Source organism: Oncorhynchus gorbuscha, linkage group LG06, assembly GCF_021184085.1.
Source record: "Oncorhynchus gorbuscha isolate QuinsamMale2020 ecotype Even-year linkage group LG06, OgorEven_v1.0, whole genome shotgun sequence".
Lineage (NCBI taxonomy): Eukaryota > Metazoa > Chordata > Actinopteri > Salmoniformes > Salmonidae > Oncorhynchus > Oncorhynchus gorbuscha.
The window spans coordinates 106,446,501-106,460,591 of NC_060178.1; the positions used below are offsets into that span (position 1 = coordinate 106,446,501).

General features: G+C 42.6%; 1 protein-coding gene across 4 annotated transcripts in view; it reads right to left on the bottom strand.

Annotated features, from left to right (window-relative positions):
* LOC124038652 (mitogen-activated protein kinase kinase kinase 4-like) overlaps positions 1-14,091 on the bottom strand; it is a 69,193-nt gene that overhangs the window by 21,180 nt on the left and 33,922 nt on the right. For all 4 annotated transcript variants that reach the window (XM_046354756.1, XM_046354758.1, XM_046354755.1 and 1 more), the window contains exons 6-14: positions 12,098-12,361; positions 11,725-11,877; positions 8,510-8,667; positions 8,260-8,376; positions 5,524-5,623; positions 5,199-5,282; positions 4,690-4,974; positions 4,112-4,261; positions 3,565-3,726 (exon numbers count right to left, since the gene is read on the bottom strand). In XM_046354756.1, coding sequence (XP_046210712.1) covers positions 3,565-3,726; positions 4,112-4,261; positions 4,690-4,974; positions 5,199-5,282; positions 5,524-5,623; positions 8,260-8,376; positions 8,510-8,667; positions 11,725-11,877; positions 12,098-12,361 — 1,473 coding nt within the window. The remainder of the gene's footprint in view (positions 1-3,564; positions 3,727-4,111; positions 4,262-4,689; positions 4,975-5,198; positions 5,283-5,523; positions 5,624-8,259; positions 8,377-8,509; positions 8,668-11,724; positions 11,878-12,097; positions 12,362-14,091) is intronic.

The following is a 14,091-nucleotide window of genomic DNA, read 5'->3' on the forward strand; positions in this document are numbered from 1 at the left end:
TTCTCCCCATCTACCAATCGGTGCCCTTCTTTGCGAGGCATTGAAAAACCTTGCTGGTTTTTGTTGTTGAATCTGTGTTTGAAATTCCATGCTTGACGGAGGTACCTTACAATTACCTGTATGTGCTGGGTACAGAGATGAGGTAGTCATTAAAATATAATGTTAAATATTATTGCACACAGTGAGTGTGGTTGGTTTTCAACTGACTTGCAACTTATTACGGGACTTGTAAAGCAAATATTTACTCCTGAACTTATTTAGGCTTGACATAAAGGGGGTTGAATACTATTTGACAAGACATTTCAGCTTTTCATAAATGTGTATACATTTCTACAAACATAATTCCACATTGACATTATGGGGTATTGGGGGTATGGTGTGTAGGCCAGTGACAACAAAAATAAAATCTAAATTTAATCCATTTTATATTCAGGCTGTAACACAAAATGTGGAAAAAGTGTAGGGGTGTGAATACTTTCTGAAGGCACTGTATGTGGGTGGCGCAATTGTCCCAGCGTCGTCCGGGTTGGGTTTGGCCGAGGGGCTTTACAAGTTGGTCGTCATTGTAAATAAGAATTGGTTTTCGACTGACTTGCCAAGTTAAATAAAGGTTAAATAAAATAAATGCATTTAAAGTGGAAAAAACTGCATTTTAGTAACATAAAATATTATTAAATCGGTTCATATACACCCGCAGGAAGAATGACACTTTCAAACATTTTCTGACAAGTGACCCCTTAATGATTATTTTCATAGATTCTTAGTATACGTAATTCCAAAACATTCTAAGGCATTTGTGAAATTTTAATAGCAATTTAGAGGGAAAGCGGCCGTTGCGTATGGAAAATTAATAGAAAATTAAGGAAATAAAACATCTGTCGAGTCCAGGACCAGAGTCTACACAGACCGGTGCTCTCTAGCCAATCAGAGATACAGTCGGCCTTCATACAAACAAGCCATTTGCCACACAGGCCTGCCATCATTCACTTTGAACTGGTCTGTGTGTTTACAGGCAGTTGTAACAGCGCAACTTAAGATCATTAGAACACATTCGCCAAAAGCCACAATATACACCTGAATGGATTTCTGAAAATATATAAACACCAAGGGAGTCTCTTACATTTGGGAACTTTACAGTCCTATTGATCAAACAACCATTAAAAAGGTATGTTCTCTCTCCCTCAGTTATACACAACAAGATCAACAACTCATGAGTGGCGCAGTGGTCTAAAGCACTACATCTCAGTGCTAGAGGCGTCACTACAGACCCTGGTTTGATTCCAGGTTGTATCACATTGGGAGTCCCATAGGGCGGTGCACAATTGGCCCAGCGTCATCCGGGTTAGGGTTTAGCCGGGATAGGCCTTTATTGTAAATAATCTGTTCTTAACAAACTTACCTAGTTAAATAAAGGTCACATTTAAGAAATCTCAAATGCTAGCCAGAGCAAGATGAGCTAAAATCTAACAAAGGAACATTAGATAAACTCTCAAACTTTTTCAGCTAGTTGGCCGTCAAAATTGCATTGATAAACAATGGGGAATTGTAGCCTCCTTGTCCTTCTGCAGCTTGCCTGCCAATGCATGCTTGTTCCAACCAAGCACCCAAGCTAACTGGCTAAAGTTTGCTAGCTTGCTACTTCCAGACAAATGAGACAACACCTCACTGCCAATTTTACTCGCCCTAGCAGAGCTGGTTAGTAGAGTGAATTTGCAAAGGCAAGAGATATGCTAGCTTGATAAAAGTTGTTCTTGCTAGCTAACCAAATGACACCTGCATCTCTAGCTGTGTATATTCACTGAAAAACAATGAGGGGGAAAAGTCAGTTCCCCACCCACTCCTCCAATGTCATGACATCCTCCTAGTAGCTAGCTAACGTTAGGCTCCGTCTTTTCAGGTTGCTACACAAATAGATACGCTAGCCTATAAGCCATTTTATGACCGACTTGTGATCATTGCCCTTCCTAGTTTGATTGTATTGACATTCTCAGCCTTAGTTACATTCGTCATTTTTTGTCCAGAATACTGAGTCATTGAAACTGAAATAGTGCATCCCAAATGGAGGCAGCAAACAATGTACCAGGCCAGCTGGGATTTACATTTATTGGTAGTCCACAAAATATTGGTATCGGTGAATTATATTAATCATGCATTGAACTGCATCCATCTATTCTACCAACAATGCCTTCGTGTACGTCATGTAACGCAGAGTCAAATATAACCTATTTTAAAGTTGGTTTTGTAGCATAAACTGGGAATTTGATATTTTTAACTGATATGATGATTGCAGATATGAAACCTACAGCCAAAGTAGTTAAATGCTATCAGTTGCACTTTTAACTTTAAGTCACTGGTTACTTTGTGTGCTAAACATGAAATATGTTTTGCAATGGGAAGTAGTTGTACATTTAGATTGGGAAATGCTTAATGATTGTGTTTTTGTATTCTTATGATTGGGACCTACTGGCTCATTATGTCTGAGTTTATGGACTACTTATTCTTTAACATCATGCTGTGTGTGACTGCTGTCTTTCCATCGGCCCTATGCAGTGGTGCTGGAGAAGTGGGTATACTTTAATTTTGCCAAAAGGTTCTCAAATGGCCCGTCCAGCGAAGGAAAGTCACCCTGTGTGAAAAATCATACGGTTTCCTATTTTTTTCTTCTGAGTTCTCCTATACATTTATCTGATTTCACAAAAAAATGTGATGGTATAAGACCACAACAATGCTTAAAACACATCAATCTGATTGGGTGGGCCTGACAGGGCCTGGCTCCCCAGTGGGTGGGCCTGACAGGGCCTGGCTCCCCAGTGGGTGGGCCTCAGTCCACCCATGTCTACGCCCCTAATGCAAACAGTGCATGATGACAATTGCGCATAACAAATAGCCTACTAACCAACACTTCAGACTAAACTTTTTCAATACCTGGTTTGCATACCCATTGTTGCATTTACTGTTCGATATCATACATTTAAATGCCGGCTACCGATGCCAATATTCTGTGAGCTGCTTCATGCCAAAACCAGTGGACAGCTGCATACTCTGGCTGTCTGCAGAAGATTTTCCTCTGAAACTAGGCTGTGTGCATATTAATATATTTCACGTGCATTTCAATTGTGTAGGCTACTTTGTGCATAATATCATTAATAAGTCATATACCTCCGCTACACTACTTTGATACACATCAGTAGGGATTAAGAAGTGGGTATAGGCAATGCCCACTGAAATAAGGTATATGGCTTATATCTGACCTGCGTATACCCCCCCACTACACCACTGGCCTGCGTATACCCCCCCACTACACCACTGGCCTGCGTATACCCCCCCACTACACCACTGGCCTGCGTATACCCTCCCACTACACCACTGGCCTGGCGAAGCGGTTATGTGCTGACTGAATGGAAGCTGATAATTATGAGTTTTTTACTGTGCTGGTCTCTGGAAAAAATGATGAGTCCTCACTGTCCCGAGAGAGTACAAATGTATCTGACACCGAGACACTATGTGTCTGGAGACTGGACTGCTACAACCCAACCGTTATAATATTCTGTATTATTATCTAACCTCAAAGGCAAAGTTGTATCCCTGTATCATGGCTTCTCTGTAGTACTGCTGTAGTGTGGCCGACTCCGACTCCTCCACCTCCACCTCAAACTCTGATGTGAACATGTACTCCACCCGGTCGATGGCTGTGCTGATCTTTATACACAGCTGTAAGGCTTCGTTCTGTGGGAGAAGAGAGAGAAAAGGGAGGGATGGAAAGAAAAAAGAGAAATAATGAGTTCGAGAGGGAGTCAAAAACACTAACTAAAAGGAAAAATACATAATTTTATGAGGGCTGCTTCAACCAGACACCACACAGGAAAAGTCTAATCGAGGAGAGAGAAAGCTAACAGATTTTGAAAACAATGTGATGTAGAATAAGAACAGTTATGTGCACGACTGTTTTTCACAGCTCTCACTGCAGTATAAACATGACATCTGTGCAAAGTCATTTGTGAACTTACCCAATAGCAGCTCAATAAAATTGGGCTTAATAGTGAATATTTATTTACAACAGGGAAATGAAAAGCAGTACATGATCAAGGTAAATAAATACAATGGATGGTACCTTGAGTTGCTCCAGGGAGCGGGCGATGAGGGGCTGGCTGGAAGTTTGTTCCCTGTGGAGGGTGAGCAGATCATCCATGCTCTGCTGGAAGGCCTTACGCTGGGCCACCAGGTGGGCTGACTGCATCACTATCAGGAGCAGGTTCTCCACCTGATCAATATATTAAGAAAACAATCAATCCCGGCTGCATCACTTTAGGCAAGTCGGTGTCAATCTCAATTCCTTGAGGATGAGTGTGTAGTCTCAAGTCTAAAAGAGTCAGAGTCAATCTCAATTCCTTGAGGATGAGTGTGTAGTCTCAAGTCTAAAAGAGTCAGAGTCAATCTCAATTCCTTGAGGATGAGTCATAGTACAGCCAAGTCTAACAGCTGAGTTTGAGTCAAGTAATCAATCTCTTCTCTATCAACTGTCAGTACAATGTTAATGCAAAGCAGCTACATATGTTATACATAGGTTCCCATTGCAATCAGGCTTAATAATCTACTTCAGAATGGGAGATGGGATCACACACACCTTGTTGTCATGGCACACTGCAAATTGGTTAATAAACCCTGTTCCCAGAATTCCCACCAACCGACCTTCATGGCCCGTAACGTATCCACAGTCTCCATCTGAGGCACTAGTTTGACCAGCTCCCCGTCCCACTGCCACTGCACCACAGCCTGGCCTGCCTCGCCAGGCGAGTCCCCTGCTCCGTGCTTGCTCATCAGCAGGTAGGCCTCGTCCTCTGCCATCATCTCATCAGGCTCTTTACTGCAGTCCTTACCAGCTGCAGCGTTAAGAAGTTGCAGGATGAGGGCCCGCTGGTTCATCAGGGAACAGGGGACAAACACCTCCAGCTCCTCCAGCCCTGGGATCTGGACCTGCAGACAGACAGACAAGTTAGCATTTTCATCCTTCAGAAAGGGAAGGGACATTCAGGAAGTACATTGAAATGTCATTTTCATTGAAAAAGCAATGATGAATATTGGAATTTCAGTTTAGTTCTGGAATGGAAACTTTATGAAATGGATTGACCCAGGCCCGCTGTAGAACAGAGTGAATAGCACAGAGGGTGAAAAGGAACAAAAGGGGTCATTTGAGGCACCTTGACATAGTTTCTCTCCATGAGGGCCTCCAGGAGGCATGGTACCCCGCTGGTAATGCTGAAGTCTGCAGCAATCTCCAGGTCCTGTAGTGGAGAGAGGGAGTCAGAACACTCAAAATACATAATTATTTTATGTTCATACTTCCTAGATTTAACCTGGGAAGTCACATTGAGATAGCTATCCTTTTCCCCCCCTCTTTTTTTACAAGTGAGCCATAACCAAAAACACAGCATACATTTACTTACATACACAATACATCTGTGCATTTGCCAAGTCAAAATAAGCAGGAAGAAAATGTGGGAAAACAAAAACTGTCTCTCTCACCTTACGGAGCATTTTGGCAAAGCCCAGAGCTTTGGACGCCCTCTCTCTAGCCTCATGGAACAGTTCCTTGAGTGACCGGCTCGTCTCAATTACCGACCGCCTAGTAGGACAACAAACCAGCTCAACATTAGCCTCCTAGAAAGTCAAGTTCACTTTATTATCCTAACAGTGAGGAATTCACTCGGTCATATCTAATAGTGACGGGGGGGTAATCCATTGTTACATATCGCAATATTATACCGATGCTTGGACCACAAGTATCAATTTGTAAAAAATATTTTAAAAATGTACAATATATTCACCCATTCTTACTGGCTGGGCCTGGTTGCAAAGTGGGTGGGCCGATGCCCACCCATGGCTGCACCCCTGCCCAGTCACGTGAAATCCATAGAGTAGGGCCTGATTCAATTGATTTAAACGGACTCATTTCCTCATATGAACTATAACCCAGTTAAATCTTTGAAATTGTTGCATTCATATTTTTGTTCAGTACATATTTAAGTGATAATGCCCGAGAAGCCGGTGTTTGAAGGATTTAATAGCACAGGTGCTAGGCTCGAGACAAAGTCGAGGAAAACCGTGCCAAAATATCCTCCAAACACTGTCTGTCTTCGAGGGCATTATCTCTTTTATAAAACGGGTTACCAACATATTTAAATAAAGATTGACATATTTTCATTAAAAACTTTATTTTGCTGACTTTATTCATACTATTTCATCCTTCCACAAGATACAGTCCCGACACAAATCTAGGGTTGCTACCCAAGCCGGCTGGTCGTTTGTTCTATAGATTCGGTTGAACGACACAGTCGTTCAGACTTTTTGTTCTGTGTCTATGGACGCAAGCGACCCAGTTGTTCATTCTAAATGTTCCATTGCCATACTGGCTGGCAACGTTCTTATCCTTTGCTTGCTAACTAGCCAACTATGGCTAACTTACAGTTAGGTCAAACAGTGCAGCCAGAATAACAAATGTAACTGCATTTGAACTGTTTTCTAGTGACATTTATTTGGATACATCCATAACAATGAGCTAATGAGGTGCGATTTCACCAGACATAGAAAATGTGCTCTCTTGTCAAGACACTGTTGTTCAGAGGAGCTAACCAACAACACAGCAAACACAATCACTTCAAGCTGGAGCTGGAAAGATTGCAAACTTGCTGCACTTAGTTTCGTTTGATCTGCTTTCTATTGATAGTTCTTTGTATATATATATATATATATATATATATATATATATATATATATATATATATATATATATATATATATATATATATATATATATATATATATATATATATATATATATATATAAAAACTATCCTAATACGCGATTTTGACTGTCTGAGAAAAGCTGTCTGCCTGTCTGTAGAGAGCAAAGTTTATAGAAATCTCTGTTGTTGAAAACTAAATGTTAGTCTAAAAGAAATGTGAGATAATGTCTGGATGCTTTTTATTGTGGAGATCAAGTTCATTAATTGCCTGGCTGGGCTGATGAGACAGTGGATTGTGCAGTCAGATGTAACAGAGTAAATAGGCATTTTAACATCATCGATTTAGCCAGTGGTAACTTGTGGAATAGACACCGGCTGGAATGCGAATTTAGCATTCATGATTAGACCCACCTGTTGTATAAATCTATATATACACACTGATATATACACTGAGTATACCAAACATTAGGAACACCTTCCTAATGGGGCTCCTGAGTGGTGCAGCGGTCTAGGGAACTGCATCTCAGTGCTAGAGGCGTCACTACAGACCCTGGTTCGATTCCAGGCTGTATCACAACCGGCCCATGATTGGGAGTCCCATAAGGCTATGCACAATTGGCCCAGCATCGTCCAGGTTTGGCCGGGGTAGGCAGTCATTGTAAATAAGAATTTGTTCTTATTAACAGACTTGCCTAGTTAAAAAAGGTTAAATATATATTTTTTAATTACATTATAATATTTGCACCCTAACCCCTTTTGCCCTCAGAACAGCCTCAATTTGTTGGGGCATGGACTCTACAAGGTGTCGAAAGGTTTCCACAGGAATGCTGGCCCATATTGACTCCAATGCTTCCCACAGTTGTGTCAAGTTGGCTGAATTTCCTTTGGGTGGTGACCATTCTTAATGCACACAGGAATCTGTTGAGCGAGAAAAACCCAGCAGCGTTGCAGTTCAAACTGGTGCGCCTGGCACCTACTACCATACCCCTTTCAAAGGCACTTCAATCTTTTGTCTTTCCCATTCACCCTCTGAATGGCACACATACACAATCCATGTCTCAGTTGTCTCAAGACTTAAAAATCCTTCTTTAACCTTCTCCTCCCCTTCATCTACACTGATTGAAGTGGATTTAACAAGTGACATCAATAAGAGATCATAGCTTTCACCTGGTCATGGAAAGGGCAGATGTTAACGTTTTGTATACTCTGTGTATATACTTTTTGCAAAGTTGCGTTAGCTGGCGCTAGTCGGCTGTACCACAAATGCAGGTATTTTTCATCATATAGCTTGTTCTTCATCTTCTTTTGAAATAGTGAGCCAACAAGGTTTTTCAGCACTTTTTTTCTCCCATTTTCTTATGCACATTCATCTCTCTGCAGCAGACCTATACAATGAGCAATACGTTTGGAACATAAAATGTAATTATTGCAATACATACGGTTTTGGCACATAAGTATGGTGATAATATCATATCATGAGGTCCCTGGCAGTTTCTACCATTAAAACAAGACATACCTGATCTCGTCTGAGACTGTACTGTCATCGGCACTTTCCCAGAATTCATCACCACTCCTCTGCAGGCCCGCGTCCAGGAAGTCCCCAGTGGACTTGAGCAGCATCCCAGCAATATCACTGCGAGCGAGAAGAGACAGGGGATCTTTGCCAAGCGGAGCTAACTAAACACAATGTTAAAGAGGGAGCAAGTTGGATGCTTCCAAGGATTATAGACACTCAACATGAGATACAAACTCAGTCAAACACTAACCAGAAGAGTTTCCCAGACTGAGCCTCCCCTCCTCTGATGTAAGGGGTGATGACCTTGGTAAAGTCCCACTCCTCCTCTAGAAGGTTCTTCAGGCTGTGGGAGGCCTGGGGAAGCTGCTGCAGCATCTGGATCCAGCTGTGCATGTAGTCAAAGTACACCTGCAGACAGAGGGATGAATGTGTGGTGATCATCAGGTAAGTGGATATTTTTTCCTACCTACAGGAAGGTGTATTTCCAATGTTATTCATTTAAATAAAAAGGTGCATGCATCAGTTAGTTTCGTCTCTAGTTTGAGACATTTGATAAAACATACATTTAGGAACTAGATTTGATTAACAACATGGTTTCTCCATCGTATGATTGTCCACTGTTTATGCCAGTCAAGTCATGCTGTATAAAAAAAATAATAATCACGACAGCTCTGATGGAAACAGGAAGTATCGTTACAATTTAATAAATGTCGACAGACAATTTCTTCATTTGACATGGTGGGATATATTTGTGTTGATAAAATTGTATTATGCAACGAATTGCAGTGGAAACAATTTATTGTGCAATTGTTGATAGAATAACCATGGAGGTACATTTGTAGTCCCGCGGTGCTATGTTGTGTGGTCCTCCCATTGCTAATTGGAAAAGCATGCAGTTTAGGCTACAGGTGATGCAGTGATGAGACTGATGCTCCTTTCCAATAAAATTAAGGGTCTTCATTTGTATACTAGTGACATGAAGATCGATGCTTAGCTGCCAAGTAACAACTATTTTGTTTTTATCAATCTCATCATATACCCTAATCTGTCCAGTATCCACTTTATCAGCCAACTGCCTAGAGAACATAAATATGAGAAAACCAGAATGGGCAAGTTTGTAACAAAACTAAAATTGCTAGAGTGGGCCTCCCGGGTGGCGCAGTGGTCTCTGTGCCACCAGAGACTCTGTGTTCGAGCCCAGGCTCTGTCGCAGCCGGCCGCGACCGGGGGGGGGTCGATGCACAATTGGCCTAGCGTCGTCCGGGTTAGGGAGGGTTTGCCCGGTAGGGATATCCTTGTCTCATCGCACACTAACGACTCCTGTGGTGGACCCGGCGCAGTGCACGCTGATCAGGTTGCTAGGTGTACGGTGTTTCCTCCGACACATTGGTGCGGCTGGCTTCCTGGTTGGATGCGCGCTGTGTTAAGAAGCAGTGCGGCTTGGTTGGGCCCCACCCCATGCTCTGCAGGCCCCACCCCATGCTCTGCAGGCCCCACCCCATGCTCTGCAGGCCCCACCCCATGCTCTGCAGGCCCCACCCCATGCTCTGCAGGCCCCACCCCATGCTCTGCAGGCCCCACCCCATGCTCTGCTCTTCAGGGCAGGGTTGTAATATTCCTAAAGGAAAGCGTTGAGTGCTAGCAGTAGGCAGTAGACTAGACTTTTTCCCTAAGAGTTCTGTTGTTCTGACCCTTCTTGGAATTCAGGAACATAGTGTTTTATCAGGCTTTTATCAGACTACCGGCCGGCCGTCTGTTCAGAGAAAAAGACCGACAGCGAGGAAAGAAAACTCTGCCGCCTAAATTCCTGAGAAGTAATCAGTGACTGACTAAGACCAATTCCTGCCACACCCCTACCTACCATGTGCTGTTTCAGCTTTGCAGTGGTTGGTTAAAACACACTCACACCAGAAATCAGCACACAGTGTTCTCAAGCAGATTTACCAGGAGCTATACCTTTGAGCCTCAGCCCTGGGTACTGGCCAGCTATCCAGAGAGCCTCTCATACAGTACACCTCTAATCTGAATGAGTCCCAAACAGAACCCAATTCCCTAGGGGCGATAAAGTCCTAGACCACTGTTATTCTACCAACAAGCAAGCAAGGCCCTCCCTAATCCGCCAAATCAGATCATGTACCTCTATTTCCTGTTTACAACCAGAAACTCAAAAACAGGAAGTACCTGAGACTCGCTCCGTTGAAAAATTGTCACCAGAATCAGAGATTATGCTACAGGTCTGCCTTGCTAGCGCTGATTGGAATATGTTTTGAGACTCCGCCGACGAGCTATCCACCGGAATCACCGGTTGCATTAGAAAATGCATCGGAAACATTGTCCCCCAATCAAAAGCCCAAGATTAACACAGGTTGGCGCTAAACTAAAGAGCAGGGCTACCGCGCACAGAGCTATCGTAGACAACCCTGATGCTACGGCTGAGGACAGGAACAAGTACAAGAAGTTCCACTATGACCTCCGTAGCGTCATCAAATGAGCAAAATGACAATATAGGAGTAAAGTGGAATCATACCACAACGCATGTGGAAGGGCTACAGTCCATTACACATTACAAAGGAAGACCCAACCGTGATCTGCCCAATGATGTTGCTCTACCAGACCTGGGACAACCTCTCCTTGTCACAGGCTGCTATCCACACATGTTTTAAGACGACCATCATTCCTGTCCTCAAGAACTCTTAAGGCTTCATGCCACAATGACTACCACCCCGTAGAGCTTATTCCTGTAATCAGGAAGCACTTTGAAAGGCTGGTTATAGCAGATTAACTCCACCATCCCAGACACAATCAATTTGCATACCGCCCCAACAGATCACGCAATGTCAACACTGCCCTCACCCACCTAGATAAGAGGAATGTGAGAACGCTGTTCATTGACTACAGCTCAATACTATTGTCCCCTCCAAGCTCTACACCAAGATTAAGACTCTGGGTCTGAAAACCTCCTTTGAACTTCCTGACAGGCCGACCCAAGGTATTGAGGGTAGGCAACGTGACCTCCGCCACGCTGAATCCTCAAAACGTTCTACAACTGTACCATTGAGAGCAACACACACGTTAGTGGTTTAGGGCCCTATTTTCCCAGACGCAGATTTAACTTAATCCAGGACTAAAAAGCACTTTCAGTGGAGATTCAATGCATCTTCTACAGTTTAGTACTCAGTTTAGGACTCAGTAAGACGTCTGCGTTATCACCAGCATCTTGTGGAGGTCGTTCTTGATCTTGTCGATGTTATGGTGCAGTTATAATGCATTATAAAACTTGACATAAGCATGCATGACCCCTTCGTAATTTCATGACGATCCTAACTAGGTTGCAAAAAATCTACATTTCTCTGGTTTCCCAGAAATCCTGGTTGGAGGATTCCCGGATATACTGCTTATTCCCTCAGAACTCTTCCATCGAGGATTTCTGGAAACCCTAATCCTGACTCAGTAAGTCTGTTTTACCACTAGCATCTTGTGGAGGTCATCCTCAAACTCGTCTATGTTGGCGTTGGTCTGGAGTCCCTGGGGGTCTGTGACCACCTGCCTCAGCATGTACTGGTAATACTGCTTCATCAGGAGACCACCTTTCAATACCTCCTTACATTCACGCACCAACTACAGGACAGATTGAGACACCGGTTAGCATGGGCATCAACATATAGCCTAACCATTTAATCTTACAGAGCCAAACAGAGCAGGCCAAGCTGTACTAGGCTGGCCTGGTTACACATCCACCATAGATAATAGAACTGTGCTTTAAAAATGACAACAACTGAGGTTCTGGTCAGCCCAATAGCATTAATCAGTCAATAAAGAAAACAGTGTGCCTGCTGACCTGTTTGATGCTGAGCAGTGAAGGCTCCCCTGCAGGTCTCTGTTCCAGTCTCAGTTTAAGGCACTCATGTATCACATTCAGCAGGACCCGGCACAGGACCAAGAAGGCAGGTCGGAACGAGGGGAGGTCCATGTCCAACAGCTCCTCCCAAGAGACCTGGTCTGCCCCCAGCTCCGGGCCACAGGAGGCGCTACAGGAGGACAGGTGGCGGGACAGTTCTGGTAGGTAGTCACTGTACAGCATGGGGTCTGGGAAGTCTGTGAACTAGGGGTAGACACACACATAGAAAAATGCACAATTCAGACAGGTTAGCATATTGTCAAACTACAGAGAAGAGGATGAGGTAAGGACAGTGGAATGCAGTTTCCAAACCTCTGAAGTATTCAACTTGTCAAACTTGACAATATTTTAGATTTTTTATTTTAAATAGCCCTAACAAGAGCAGTGTACATTCCTAGCTAAATCTCTTGCTGTTTACAAGTTGAGTATGTGGTAAACTTTTTTTTCCAACCAGCACACTTGTTGCTTTTACAGATAATTTACCAGAGAGAAGAAGAGGAGACCAAGCCTTCCCTCCTAGGGCCCCAGTGAAGGTGACTTAGTCATCCTGAATAGAGGTCGACCGATTATGATTTTTCAACACCGATACAGAGTATTGGAGGGCCAAAAAAGCCGATACCGATTAATCTGAAGATTTTTGTTTTTTTTATGTGTAATTTTATTTATTTTTTTATATTTTTTATTTTACCTTTATTTAACCAGGCAAGTCAGTTAAGAACATATTCTTATTTTCAATCTGAAACAGTTTAACTTGTTCAGGGGCAGAACGACAGATTTGTACCTTGTCAGCTCGGGGTTTGAATAACCTTCTGGTTACTAGTCCAACGCTCTAACCACTAGGCAACAATACTGAATTAACACTTATTTTAACTTAATATAAAACATCAATAAAATCCATTTAGCCTCAAATAAATAATGAAACATGTTCAATTTGGTTTAAATAATGCAAAAACAAAGTGTTGGAGAAGAAAGTAAGATGTGCCATGTAAAAAAGCTAACGTTTCAGTTCCTTGCTCAGAACATATGAAAGTTGGTGGTTCCTTTTAACATGAGACTTCAATATTCCAAGGTAAGAGGTTTTAGGTTGTAGTTATAGTATTTATAGAACTATTTCTCTCTATACCATTTGTATTTCATATACCTTTAACTATTGATGTTCTTATAGGCACTATAGTATTGCCAGTGTAACAGTATAGCTTCCGTCCCCCTCCTCGGCCCTACCTGGGCTCGAACCAGGAACACATCGACAACAGCCACACTCGAAGCATCGTTACCCATCGCTCCACAAAAGCCCTGGCCCTTGCAGCGCAAGGGGAATAACTACTCCAAATCTAAAAGCGAGTGACGTTTGAAACCGTATTAGCGCACACCCAGCTAACTAGCTAGCCATTTCACATTGGTTACACCAGCCATTATGCTGATAGGCTTGAAGTCATAAACAGCGCTGTGTTTCAAAGAGCTGCTGGCAAAACGCACAAAAGTGCTGTTTGAATGAATGATTATGGGCCTGCTGCTGCTGCTCAGTCAGACTGCTCTATCAAATCAGACTTAATTATAACATAATAACACACAGAAATATGAGCCTTTGGTCATTAATATGATAGAATCCGGAAACTATCATTTTGAAAACAAAAATTTCTGTGAAATACGGAACCGTTCGGTATTTTATCTAACGGGTGGCTTCCCTAAGTCTAAATATTCTTGTTACATTGCACAACCTTCAATGTATGTCATAATTACGTAAAATTGTGGCAAATTAGTTCGCAATGAGCCAGGTATGCTAAACTGTTGCATATACCCTGACTCTGCGTGCAATGAACACAAGAGAAATGACACAATTGCCTGCTATAAACTGGATTAGTAGTTATAACTAGTGATTATGATTGATTGTTTTCTATAAGTTAAGTTTAATGCTAGCTAGCATTTTACCTTGG